The following is a 14,005-nucleotide window of genomic DNA, read 5'->3' on the forward strand; positions in this document are numbered from 1 at the left end:
AGAGTAACCGGAACATTGTAATGATACAAACATTTTAATTTCTACCAAAATTATTTTCATTCACTTCATGTTGATGACTTTGGAAAAGTTCTGCTCTTGTAGCCCCTTTAAAAATTTGGGATCACTTTCATTGTCTTTGCTGGAAAATGTAGCTTTTATGTAGATTCTCTAACTTTTCTTTCCATAGGAAAATACAGAGAGATTTAAAATATCTATATTTTACTTTGTAAAAGCTTATTTTTACAAATTAAACAGATATATATTTCAGGATCACATCTATTGTCTTCCTCAGTGAATTTTATATATATATATATATATAGTCATCCACATACAGTACTGTTTTGCTGTTTCGCAGCTCATCAGTGCGGCCAGACAAGCAACTACCTCAAGCTAGGATCGAAACTCGATCGCTCAAACGACATATGTATATAATTCATATTTAATCAAAATAAGATATATTTAAAATTTTAAGGGAGGTTTTACCCAATAACTCCTTTAAGAGGGAACTTAGATATTCAGAACCACTCCATTGTCCTCCTTGAAAAATTTTACATAAGAATACACTTTGTTTTTTATGTAGATTCTCTAACCTTGTTTTTCTATAGTGAACACACAGACATACACAAGTATTGATATTTATATAAAGAGATTTCCTTTCATCTAATATAATAAGCTAATATACATATATTTATAATTATAAAGTTTTTAACAATATTTTTTGCAGAGATGGTAAGGAAATCAAGAGCACTTCAAGAACGAGAATTTCTGAAGACGGAACTCTTTGCTTACTGAAAACTGACAAGTTTACCAAACTTGACGCAGGTTTATATAAGTGCGTTGCTACTAACCCTGCTGGAAGTGCAGAATGTGAAGCAACAGTCACATTTGAAGGTTTGTTTAGTTATAACTTTTAATAATTAAATAAAAGAATTTTTTAATTATTTTTTTTTCTTTTGTTCACCTCAAATTAGTCACATTGCCACTGAAAGGTAAGATGCAACTTTGATAGAGTCTAGATTTATATGGTGAGACCTAATTGTGGAGTTAGGTATCAACATGAGAGTTATTGGATCAAGAAATGTTAAGGTAGCAGGTCCAGCTTACAAGAAAAACAGAATGAGATAAAAATGGCCTTGAAAGAAAGAGGTATAAATAATGATCTGGTCAGAGATACGTTAGTTCAAAAGTCAATTTCCTAAAACCGTCCAATACATGCCAGCATGTAAAACACGCGTTTAACTACTGCTGTTGGTTATGAGGAGGAGTAGCAGCAGTAACAGCTTGTAGAGGGAAAGGTAGTATCAAAGAATGACAATATTTTTTCTTTATTGTCACCACTTATCAAGGTCAAAAAATTACTTGAGGATACAAATTAAAGGAATTTCAGGTGGACGATGAGACAACATGATGATGATTGGGCAGAATTTGATTATTTAAGAAGACGGCTCAGCAAGAATTTGTTTACATTGGACTTGAAAACCACCAGCTGGGAAGCAGTCTCATGATATTGTGTTCCACAGACAAACAGATCAAAGAAAGAAACTTTGCTCACGGAAGTTTCATTTAGTTTTAGAGGAAGAAAAAAGGAAAACAATTGACTGTGGTTGTAGGTAGACCAGTTTTCGGTTTGAACGTTTTACAGGGAGGGACCATAGATTGCAGCTCTGTTAAGCAGTTGCCATGAAAATAGCGATAGAGTAGGGAAAGATTAGTTATCTATCCATACAAAAATAATTCTTCTTTCTTCTACATAAGCTAGTTAAGCAAACGTCAAATTATGATTATCTAAATATGTTTTTCTGTTTGTTTTTCAGAACGCAAACCAGAATTTGAAGAAGTGCTTTCATCTATTGTAAGTTGATATTGATATTTCTTTTTCTCTATACATGTTTTAATACAAACAAAAAGTGCTCGCGATTCCTTTTTAGTTGAAAAGATTTCTTTAAAACTGTTCATGATTTTATCTTTATCTATATGTTTATATATTTCTATGTATAGGACTCATTCCTAAATTAAGTGATCATTATGAATTTTGGAATGTAGCTGCTAGGTGTAAGTAGTCTAAATGTGTGCTATATTTTGTTTAATTTAGTTTCATACAAAGGGAAAATTCAGATACGTCAATTTTTGTGAAATTTGAACACTAAGTATCAGATATTAATTAATGAATATTCCCTGAATTTTAGTTTCTTTGTAGTATTTTAAAGAGTTTTTAACGTCCATAATATGAGCATAATCTCCCATTTAAAACTTTGGTGCTTCTGCATTTACCGATTTGCGGTTTTTACAAAGTTTCTTGAGTGTGCTCGGGAATAACTGGAAGCGACCGATTGTGAAACGTTTAACCGCTATGAGAAAATTATAATAATAAAAAGGAAAAACATGGAAATAAAATCAATAAAATTACAGACATATATCTAATCCAACCCTAACTCTATACCCCAAACCTAAAGCACAAGTGTTTACAAATTTCTAAAATCAAATATGTCACTTTTTCCAGACTGTAAAAGCTGATGAAACAATGGAAATGAAATGCAAAGTAAATGGAGAACCGAAACCAACAATTAAATGGTTCAAGTAAGTAACAATTTTTCATTTTTTGTGATCCTTAAAAATAACAATCACCCTGTCAACAACAAAAAAGCTATACAATGAATGAGTGATGAAAAATCTAGAAGCAAACATAGTATATAAAAATAAAATTAAATTAAACAAAAACTAATTTAAAAAAAAAAGGGGCTTGTACCTATTTACAATGCCTCCCCACGGGACAGAGTTAGATACCAGGGTCGTTTTTTAACGTGGAGAAAAGGTACAAAAATAAAAATTGTCTCAGTCGTGAAGGATTTCTCCTCCACCGAAAGAGAACAAGAAATAGAAGTGCAGCATCTGAAGAACAGATACTACACTTTGATCTTGTCCCGAAGGCCAATCTCCTTTCAACATTTAATTTTTGGCATAAACTCAAAGCCATCATAACTTTTTCAGAATCAAATAAGTTTTCATTTGCACGAGACGGAGTTAAAGAAATAAAAATACTTGAGAATGAGGTAACATCCCCGAAATATTGTGACATTTCAGCTTAACACATATAACTCTAGAAATTGAGAAGAAATCTGAAAATAATTATGATTATTTGGATTATTCAAATCACTGTTCTCATCAGGCGTAGTGGATAAAGTACGAGGTAAATTCAGTTGTAATTGACATTCTGCCGGTGGTTAAAGGCTCAATCCTCAGAAAAGTACATTTTACGAATTACTTAAAACTTCTACTCAGTCGTGGCTAACGGAAGGAGTGCACGTTACCCCCATAGATTAAAATAATGGTTAAGTTCAAAATTACATGCAGATTCCCAAGTTCAACAGAATTATTCCTGAGTTTGACAAGATACATCTGAAAAAGGTCAGAGGTTAAATCGGTCAAAATGTTGTGAGAATAACACACAAGATGAGAACTGTAGTCCAAATGATCCAAATTATCAATCCTCATCTCAAAAATTCAAAAACATAAGTATGATTTAATTATAAAAAAATCGAATTGTTATTCAAAGTTTAGTTTGACTTCTTACAACCCACTAGGCAAATATATCATAATGATAACAATTTATAAATATAAAATATACTAATGAACACCAAAGACTCTATATATAATATACATGTTATCAAACTCTTACCAGCATAAACAATTATAAATTAATAACATGAAAATATATTCATGGTAAATTAACTACACAAACGTTCATGTTTCATTCCCGGAGGAAATCATCAGGCTAAATGCGTGAATGTATTATTTGTGGTTGCTTTTATATCTAAGTAGTATTACTCAAGCTTACTAACCAATCGGATTCGTTGTTATTATTACTCTCTTAGGCTATTATTTTCAATGGCCAATGGTCAAGCGTCTCTCAAACAAGGGTTTAACAACCATTTGTTGCCTTATAATATTATGTGTGTATATTCATGATATATAGATTAATTTTTTTTTATGTAAAATTTATATTTGATATATTTTAGGGATAAAAAAGAAATCAGGAATACACCTAAGACCATGATTTCTCAAGAAGGTCCTGTATGCATTTTCAAAATTCCCAAATTCACCAAATTAGATGCTGGAGTTTACAAATGCCAAGCAACTAACTCTGCTGGATCAGCTGAATGTGAAGCTAATGCTATCCTTTATGGTAAGTCAATTTATTTAATGCATTATAGTTTAGTTTGTTAAAAGTAACTTATTTTATAAAATATATTTAGTTATTTAGTTATTTAAAATTAGCTATCCTGACCCGGCGTTTCCCGGGAATATTTTTTTATTAATTTTGTTTTTTAAACGAAATGTTGAAAGTTAAATTACATACTTTCAAATGTGTTATATTCAACCCTTAAAATCTTGAGTTAAGGTTTATTTGTGTGTTAGGGTCTTTATTTTAACAAAATACATAAGGGAAACAAAGTAAAGTGAAAAAATTATTTAATATGGTAATCACCATCATATCATATAAATCCAAAGATTCTATCGTTGGTATTGGTTTCCCCCGATATTTTTAGTCAGAATTCTTTCTAGAAAGACATTAAGTACTTGTGATAGGGACCATGTAAAGGTTGCAAACATTCTAAGTGAAAGTGATTTTTGTGGAACCCAGATCGTCAGTCCCTGTTATTAACCACTGAACGACCATCACCTCCCAATATTGTAATGTGAAATGAGTAACTTCCAAATATTGAAAATTTCGAAGTGTAAAAATGTTATTTGTGGAATCACACTGATTTGTGTGATTTAGATAAGTTGAAATTGTTTTGTTTTTTACAAGAGCAGATGAACGTTTTTTTTTAATCGTAATTGTTAGGTGAAAGTACTTTTTTTTTCAAGAAAACTTACATTTGGAGGGGGGTATTTTAAAAGAAAATTGGCAGTAAACATTTTTTATTTTTTTTGTAAACAGAAGTTATTTTTATAAGAAAAGATAAATGATTTTTATGGAAACCGTAAATTGTTAGGTGAAAGTACAGAAAATTTTGTTTGTTTTTTTTTTTTTTCAAGAAAATTTGCAAATTATTTTTTGTTAACAAATGTTAAAAAATTAAACAGAAAAAATACCATCGCATCATCTTTATTTTACAGAATGCAAACCAGAATTTGAGCAACCTCTTCAGCCAACAGTAAGTTTACATATTTATTGTTTTAATATCGATTATATATGATGAACATACTTTTTAAATACATTTTGAATGGCTATTTTATTAGGTCCAATAAAATAAATTCAGATTTTTAAAGTAGATTTTTAAAAATAATTTTTCGCCTATTGCTAATTTGTCAACTAATATGTTCTAAAGTAATGGTAAAGTCAAAGTGTAAACAGGTTCTTTAAAATTTGAATATAATTAATGTATAGGTGATATATATATATATATATATATATATATATATATATATATATATATATATATATAATGACATTTGGAGTTTAAAATTAATACATTATTACATAATAATAGGGAAAAAGACGTTTTAATGCCTTTTTCATCTTGAGCAATATAAGAAAAGAACACGGTAACATCCAATAAGACTCCATTTTGTAAAAATCATGATTTTTGTATATTTATGCATTTCAAACATGTTTTTCTTTATAATTCATAATTTCATAATACTGAATAGATTTTAACTCAAAATAGTTCTTCTTTTTAATAACATAAAAAAGCAACATGGTAAAACCATTTTTACTGTCTATACACATTTTTTTAATCACATCATTTAATCTTTACTTTTACCAACTTTTCATTGTATGTTTGATATAAAATATTTTTGTTTTCATTTTTTCTGAAATATTATGTTCTTTAGTTATTAAGTTATTCAATTTAAATTGTGTTTCAGAACTTGAAGGCTGATGAAACGTTAGAAATGAAATGTAGAGTTATTGGAGAACCGAAACCTTCAATTAAATGGTTTAGGTTTGTGAATTTCTCGTCTTTTGTTTTCAATTTCTTATATTTATTTTATTTTGTTATTTTCGAACAACTTTATAAATTGAAAACAATTTTTGGCACTTATGCATTTTGTTTAAATTCATTTCAGAGATGGAAAAACAATCATGAATACCTCTAAAAGTATGCTCTCACAAGAGGGGACAGAATGCACGTTGAAAATTCCAAAATTCTCAAAGGCAGAAGAAGGTGTTTACAAATGTGTTGCCACAAACCCTCTTGGTTCTGCTGAATGTGAAGCTAAAGTTGGTCTTGTAGGTTAGTATGAACTAAATGAATTATTTTAAGGATAATCTTAAAGATTTTTAATTTCCAAAATTCATGCAATATAAAATTTATTTATGTAAAAATGACATGTGTTTGTGTTGTAGCCACATAAGAAAGACACAATTCTATAATTAGTGAAAACAAAATATATTGAACAGAAAAAGAATACAACAAATGAAGAGTGTGGGTATACGTCAGTCCGACTGCCATGGGTGCAAGGCTCGAGCATAACTACCGAGAGACATAATCTTCTGGTCTTTATATTAAATGAAATTATTATCTGTAGAGTGGATACACCACAACAATTTGTGTGAAATAATTTTGCAGTCAAAGTCAAGTTCAAGTGTTTCTGTAATGAAATTGAGAAGGATTCTTAATTGCAACCAATAAACTTGAATAATATTTTGTCAAGAGACAACAATCTTTCAAAATATACACAAACATGAAAAAAGCAAACAGACACAAAAATAATTCATGCATTTTTAAAGTTTCTGCTTTCTTCGACAGCACCAAAGCAGCAACAAAATTTTGAAACAGTTTTTAATATTTTCAGATATTAATATATCTATCATATATGACTATTTAAGTATGACACGTGTCTGTGAAGCATTAGAATTTTCAGAGTTTCAGAGAAGCCATATTATAGTTTAATTTGAAGTAGGGTTAATCAGCGTCAAATCGCCACAAAACTCAGGATTCCATTTTTCACAGTTAATCGAGTTATTGTCCAAAGGAAAACAATTTTATCTTGCATAGACTCATCAGGATCTTCTGGTAGCAATCTTAATTATTTATCATTATAAAATTTACTTTTCTACTTTGGTATAGTTAACAAAATTAAAATAAATAATCTAATATGTTTACCAACCATTTTGCTTTTTAGAACACGAAATTAAATATCAAAATAATATTTATTAAAACAATTTCGAACATAATAGTATCAGATATTTAGTCAGAAAATGCTCCTTTGTTGAGTCTGCTTATATTTTTTTTATCCTTCTTGATATCTGTTCACTCAAACTGTGCTCAAAATACAAAAAGTCCTTTAACTATAGAAAATCACAAATTACATTTTTGAAAAACTTAGTCAATTTATTTGTTCTTATTAGAGCATAAAATTCATAAAAAAACATCTTTTGTTTAAATTTTTGTTTTAATTGAACAACAAAAACATGTAGATATAATCATCTCATATATATATATATATATATATATATATATATATATATATATATATATATATATATATAAAGCCCAATATCTATGTGTATATGTGTGTGTGATGTTCGTATCTCCTATAGAAAGAAAGGTTAGAGAATCCACACAAAATCTAAAGTGCATTCTCACATGAAATTTAGTAAGGAAGACAACAGAAATGTTTCTGAATCTCTAAGTGTACCTCTAATTAGTGGGCTATGAGCATATCAGCCCCTTAAAACTTCAAATATATGAATTTTTATGAAATTTAAATTATATCTATAAACAAGAGGGACAAGACAATGGAAGTGGTCCCTAATTGCCTACATTACCCTATATGTGTCGAATATTTATGTGGACTCACCTCTAAATGGCCCATGAGAACAGAACCCCCAGTTCAAATATGTATATGCAATTTTTATGAAATTTAAACCATATGTATGACACTAATTCAGACAGGTTTCTATATTAGGGGGCAAAACGAAAGGAAGGTAGAAAGTAAAATAGGGTTATCAGCATTATGAAAAAGTACATAGTAATAATCTTTATTAAATCGAAAACAATGTAGAGTCTTCCTGCTAGTTTTCAATATTTATAACATTTCATTTTTTCAGTGGTTCAAACAAAACCCGAATTTGTGGAAGTTCTGAAGTCTGTGGTAAGTATAAAATGTATTTATTTAAAACATTTTTTTTTATATTTTGACAGAATTCTTTTATTGATACATGTTTGATTAAAGAAAAACAAGATATTCTGTTTGTTCATATTTTTATCCTTTTTCCTCCATTGGCTGACCAGAGATCTAACTGAAAGCATCTCTATCCTTTCTATTTTTAACTGAAGTATCTGCTTCCTCATTCTCGAATCATTATTCATTTGGTCGCATCAACCTATCATCAATCAGTTCAAATATGAGGGTAGGAAAAGAAAGTGTCAGTATGTCTGGCCAGTTCCTATAGACATTAGAACAGAGCTTTATCCAAGAGTGGGAAAAAGGATCAGAAAACGTATATGTTGATGTTTATTTTCACAAACACGTATTCATATAAAAAATAAGTACAATCTAACATGATGCAAGAGGGAGAGAGTAGCAACACTAGTTGGAATCAGTCTCCCTAATGATGTTTTCTTAAACAGAGCTGATAGAGAGAAGGATGGTAATTGTTACCCAAAATCAAGGTTTAATGGTCAATGTTTTTAAGAAGATGGGTGGTCTTATCAATGACAAGTGTAGGTTCTGTCACACAGAAGTAGAGTTGGAGTCACTTGATTGCTACGTGTAAGGTTCGGCTGGGGGACGGCTATCATACAATGTGCTACAATGGAGTGTGTAAATATTTCCACTGAACTATCTGTAAAAAATGTGAATGTTCACTGTAACAGCAAGTCCTGGGAAAATACACCAGTTGTTCGAAATAAATCATAGATCATCCACTGTGACTATGCAACCCTTAAAACTACATACCCAGAAAACGGAACTGTTGAATCTGATAGTGATACAGTACGAGAGAGAGAGAGAGAGAGAGAGAGAGAGAGAGAGAGAGAGAGAGTAGCAACCTTAGTTGAAGTCAATGTTTCTAATGATGCTGACTTAAACAGACCTGAGTAGAAGGAGAAGATAACTAAGTACCTAGGTCTTATGTACAAAATTTAAAGAAACTGGAATCTTAGGAAGATCTCCATCGTTCTAGTGATCACAGGAGCTACTGAGTTTATGAAAAAGAATTAAAAAACTATATCTGGTGAATCTGCCGAGCGAATCAAGTGCAAAAGAGATCCAAACAATTGCCCTTAAAGGGATGGTTAGAATCCTAAAGAGATCTCTTGGTTGTACTCAGAAATTATGAATGAAGTATACTCTTGTAAATATATCACCATGTTGTCTTATTTATTATTGACCCTTAGAGGTCACAACAGTTGTTATTCTAATTAAAATTATTATGTTCACAAATATATATTTACTTATATATTTACTACACATTTATAAACAAATTGGAATGCATGCAATCATTTAAGGGGCATTCACCCTACTTTTTACAACTACAGCCTTTAACCAGAGTGGCAGGTTGGGTACCTGCTTATATAGTTCTATTATTTTTATTTTTTGTTGCTATTATATTTTGGCTTAAATTTTGTGTGTAGATTTGGATATTTTAATCATATTTTCTTAATCAATTTATTGTTTTTCTATTATACCATAAAACTATTTTGTGAAATGATGTCCGACGTCTGATAGAGTGCCTCATCTCCAGCAAAGGCAAAAAGATTAGGAAATTGGAAAAAATAGGGAAAAGTATATTAATTTTAGAATATGAGTCATTCTTTTCAAACTTTATTTTTCAGACTGTTGTGGACAAAACCCCGTTGAACTTAAGCTGCAAAGTCAATGGAGAACCTACACCCACAGTGAAATGGTTCAAGTAAGTAATCAAGATTTATACTTCAAATCATATTTAAAATTTTTTTTGTAAGCTCCATCCCCTGTCCAATTGACACAATTTTGCATCCCTGTACTTGTTTTACTTTAATGCAATGTTTTCTGACGAACTCTTAGCACTTATGTTCCCCTGATGTACATATCCTCTACTAGCCCAACAAATAGCAAAATCCCACCCCTTACTGTAGAGGTGTCATGTCTGAAAGTTTTCTACTCAAATAGTTCCTTTCCTCCAACTGATAGACATTGGAATTCCCTACCTGTTTCTTGCTTCTCTGACTGCAGAAATTTAAATGTAATGCGAACAAATATCTTGTTGCTCAATTCCCTACCTAGTGCCCCTGTAAGCATAGTCTCACTGAACATGCTCTTATGTCGAAGTGGCAAAATGCTTTGTTTGAGATGAATAAAACGAAAAAAAAAAATATTTATAAACTTAGACTACTTGTTACACTAATAAAATGCCTATCTCATATCGACAATAGAAAAACAGCTTTATGATATACTGATCGCCTATAATTCGATCTACATCCAAAAATCAACTAATTTACATATTACTTTACAAAAGGACATTTCTTTAAATAACTATTTTTTTTTTAATTGTTTTCTTATTCGATGATTGTTTTCATTTTACTAAAACAGTTTTATGTACGAATGTTTTCTTTATCGTGAATAAATATTTAGCATTTTGGATGAAAAATAATCTTTCTTTCTTACAATTCTTGGTTTCCTCAATATCTTATTTTTTCACCCGCAGGGAGAAATCTGTAAACTTTACTTGCATAAAGAAAAAAAAAAATGAAAGAATAAAACATGACTTTATTAAACAATTATTTTATTCTATTTTAGGGATGGCAAAGAAATCAAATCAACTACAACAACAAAACTTATACAACAGGGTATGATGTATACACTGAAGACAGAAAAATTCAGTAAAGAAGATGCTGGTATTTACAAATGTATCGCCACTAATGCTGCTGGATCTGCTGAATGCCAATGTACTGTTACCTTTGAAGGTTCGTAAAATGTTATACATTTTATTTTATTAACATTCACGAAGGAGATATATCGCTGAAATATCATGAAGTTCCAGCATGTCATAAGCTTTTAGAACTTACTTTCACTTGAGATTTAAAGTAGAAGATGTATGTCTAGTCTGTTGCTAAGAAGGTACTTAGTTCTGCAAAAACTGTGACACCAAGGTTGGAAAGTGGGATTTAGAAGTTAGGACCCCTGAGAGTATAGGTCGAGCTTGCCTTCTATTGATGACAAGGGATTTGATATTAACATTGCCACAATATACAGGGTGGTCAAAAAGTCAGGTAACATGTTAAAGGTGGAAAAAACAATATGATCCATTATAATCTCTATTCGTTTAATATTATTTGTTTAAATATTTGAGTGTAATATATAAAGTACCCCTCCTGATTTCTGGCTTTGGGGCTATGTAAAGGATAGCGTTTATGGCAAGAAGCCTGATACAATAGCGTCTTTAAAGTTATTTATTGAAGAGGAGATTGCGCGGATATCAGCTGACATGATTACACGTGTTACACAATCAGTGGTTAATCGCTTCCAGCGATTGATAGAGAGAAATGGACGACAATTAACAAAATAAACATATTTCATGTTTGTTTCATTTTATATTTCAATGTATGGTACTTAAATATACGTGTATTGCTAATATCATTTTTCTTTAAAATGTTACCTGACTTTTTGACCACCCTGTAGATTAAAGAAAAAAATGCCTTGTTTATAAAATTTATTTCTTACAATCCCCGATATATTCTTGCATTGTTATAAACTTCTAATAAACTATTTGTATTTATAACTAGCGGGGGGGGGGGCTTTACCCGGGCATAAAATATGCTTAAATATGATATTTTTATTTGTCCAGATTTCGTATATATTATTATAGAATCGTGATTTCAAAAGTGAAAAAATATATATATTTGGGTGCTGTCAGCTAGAATCGAAACTGAAACTGTAGCATTCAAAGCTGGTGATGTTACCACTGTACCAATGTGACACGCATATGAACTAATTAAAAATTAAAAATGAACTAAGATAAGTGTACAAAATGTATAACAATTTTTTCAGTTTTGACCGATTTTTGACCCCTTAAAAACTATTTTAACCGGCTCGGCTAAAGATCCATAAAAAAAACGGTCCGTAAAAAATCCAATTATTTGAGGTCCCAAGCGCCGCTCTGCAACTTTTAGTTTTGTAGGAGATAGAGTTTGAAAATATGAAGACAGATAGACAGGCATATAGCCGTTTATATATTAGATTTATAAATCTATATAGATTTCTAGGTTTACCTTTCAATACAATTTATTGAACCTAGAAAATATATTAAAAATTTTTTTTTTAATCATTCTATATTAATTTTTTCATTGTTCTTGCATTACAGAGGCCAAGGTGAAACCAATGTTTGAAGAAGTTATTAAACCAACTGTAAGTTGAATTGTTTTAGGAAATGAGTAAAAAACAATTATCTTTTTCAAATATCTTTTTTGTATTGTTGTGTGAATTTCTGAATGAATCCATGATTAATCTTACCTTTAAAAAGAAAAGCTTCTCGCAAAAATAACATTTTTAATGAAATGTTTTTTTATTACAGAAAATAAAGATCGATGATTCCTTAGAACTGAAGTGCAAAGTTATTGGTAACCCCAATCCAACTATCAAATGGTTCAAGTAAGTAATAGAAAATGTATTTATGTAATACTTGAAAATATTTTTATGTTTGGATGATGCCCATTTTCTATCTTATATATATTCAAGATTCAATATTTCTAATATTATTTAAAATTTTGATTAAAATCCATTATGTTTTGTATGAAATTAAAGAAATTTATTAATGAAATCATAAAGACAGGAAGAAATTAAAATACAAATTGGAGATTTGACCGTCTTCGTTCAAATCAACTGATGTTTTTAGAAAAATAAATATCCAAACGAAACAGGTCAAATCTACTCTTACAGTTCTGTCAATGTGTTAACATTAAAAAGTTGGTTGATCTGTGTAGACTGTTTCTGATATTTATACATATTGCTGATTATTCAGCATATGTAAATGAAGTTATGTATTTACGAAACTTTTTTCTTGTTTCTTTTTTCCCATAGAGTTTTTTTTTATTGTAATATTCAAATCTTTTATGCTTGTATAGTCTCTAAAGAATAAATAGCAATTGAAATAAAGATTTTTGCTCCACATAATTATTTAGTCTAGTCAGAATTAATATATATATATATATATATATATATATATATATATATATATATATATATCAAGAATGTTTTATTAAAAGTTGAAATCAAATTATTGATTAAAATAAGAGGCACAAGAATAAATAATAATAAATCCCAATGACAATATATCAATATTTTATTATTTACAGGGATGAAAAAGAAATAAAATCAACTCTAAATACTAAGATCGATCAAGAAGGAAATATTTGTATCTTGAAAACATCAAAATTCTCCAAATCAGATATTGGTACTTACAAGTGTGTTGCGACCAATGTTGTTGGCTCTGCTGACTGTAAGGCTAAAGTTGAAGGTGAGGTTATTATAAAATCATTTTTACATACGATTTGTAAATGAAAAACAAATCATAAAATAGGAAAAAACATTAGTAAATTTATAGGATCATATCCTTCTCCAAAAATCCATAAACCAATGGTTCAAAATATGTAAGAAAAAATTAGTTTGGAGCCCGATTTGGATACGGGAATGATTTTATGAAAATACTGAAACTACATTATCGATTTTTATAGGTAATCAAAATCCTCAACATTAGTAAAATCATTGACATCAATAAATTATTACAAACAATCCTATATAAATTACATGAACATTTAAGCAATTTTATGTGCATTATATAAACATTTAAAACCATCTTATATGTATTATATAACCATTAAAAACAATCATTTATGTATCGTATAAACATTTAAAACAATTTTATATGTATCATATAAACACTTAAAACAATCTTATATGCTATATGCTAATCTTTAATGGTTTGTTCATCTCTAGAATTGTTACCTGAGCCAAAGAAACCTGTCTTTGAAGAAGTCATCAAATCAGTGGTAAGTTTGCTAAGATCATTTTGGAC

The 14,005-nt window shown here is 29.6% G+C and overlaps 1 protein-coding gene across 12 annotated transcripts in view; it reads left to right on the plus strand.

Annotated features, from left to right (window-relative positions):
• The window catches only part of LOC145241637 (titin-like), a 698,616-nt gene that overhangs the window by 355,297 nt on the left and 329,314 nt on the right, over positions 1 to 14,005 (plus strand). For all 12 annotated transcript variants that reach the window (XM_080104717.1, XM_080104725.1, XM_080104729.1 and 9 more), the window contains 14 exons: positions 725 to 891; positions 1,815 to 1,852; positions 2,501 to 2,577; positions 4,017 to 4,183; positions 5,122 to 5,159; positions 5,872 to 5,948; positions 6,073 to 6,239; positions 8,060 to 8,103; positions 9,789 to 9,865; positions 10,732 to 10,898; positions 12,296 to 12,339; positions 12,506 to 12,582; positions 13,287 to 13,447; positions 13,927 to 13,979. In XM_080104717.1, the coding sequence (XP_079960843.1) occupies positions 725 to 891; positions 1,815 to 1,852; positions 2,501 to 2,577; positions 4,017 to 4,183; positions 5,122 to 5,159; positions 5,872 to 5,948; positions 6,073 to 6,239; positions 8,060 to 8,103; positions 9,789 to 9,865; positions 10,732 to 10,898; positions 12,296 to 12,339; positions 12,506 to 12,582; positions 13,287 to 13,447; positions 13,927 to 13,979 (1,354 nt within the window). The remainder of the gene's footprint in view (positions 1 to 724; positions 892 to 1,814; positions 1,853 to 2,500; positions 2,578 to 4,016; positions 4,184 to 5,121; positions 5,160 to 5,871; positions 5,949 to 6,072; positions 6,240 to 8,059; positions 8,104 to 9,788; positions 9,866 to 10,731; positions 10,899 to 12,295; positions 12,340 to 12,505; positions 12,583 to 13,286; positions 13,448 to 13,926; positions 13,980 to 14,005) is intronic.

Source organism: Euprymna scolopes, chromosome 20 (genome assembly GCF_053919585.1).
Source record: "Euprymna scolopes isolate OS-2025 chromosome 20, ASM5391958v1, whole genome shotgun sequence".
NCBI classification, from domain to species: domain Eukaryota; kingdom Metazoa; phylum Mollusca; class Cephalopoda; order Sepiida; family Sepiolidae; genus Euprymna; species Euprymna scolopes.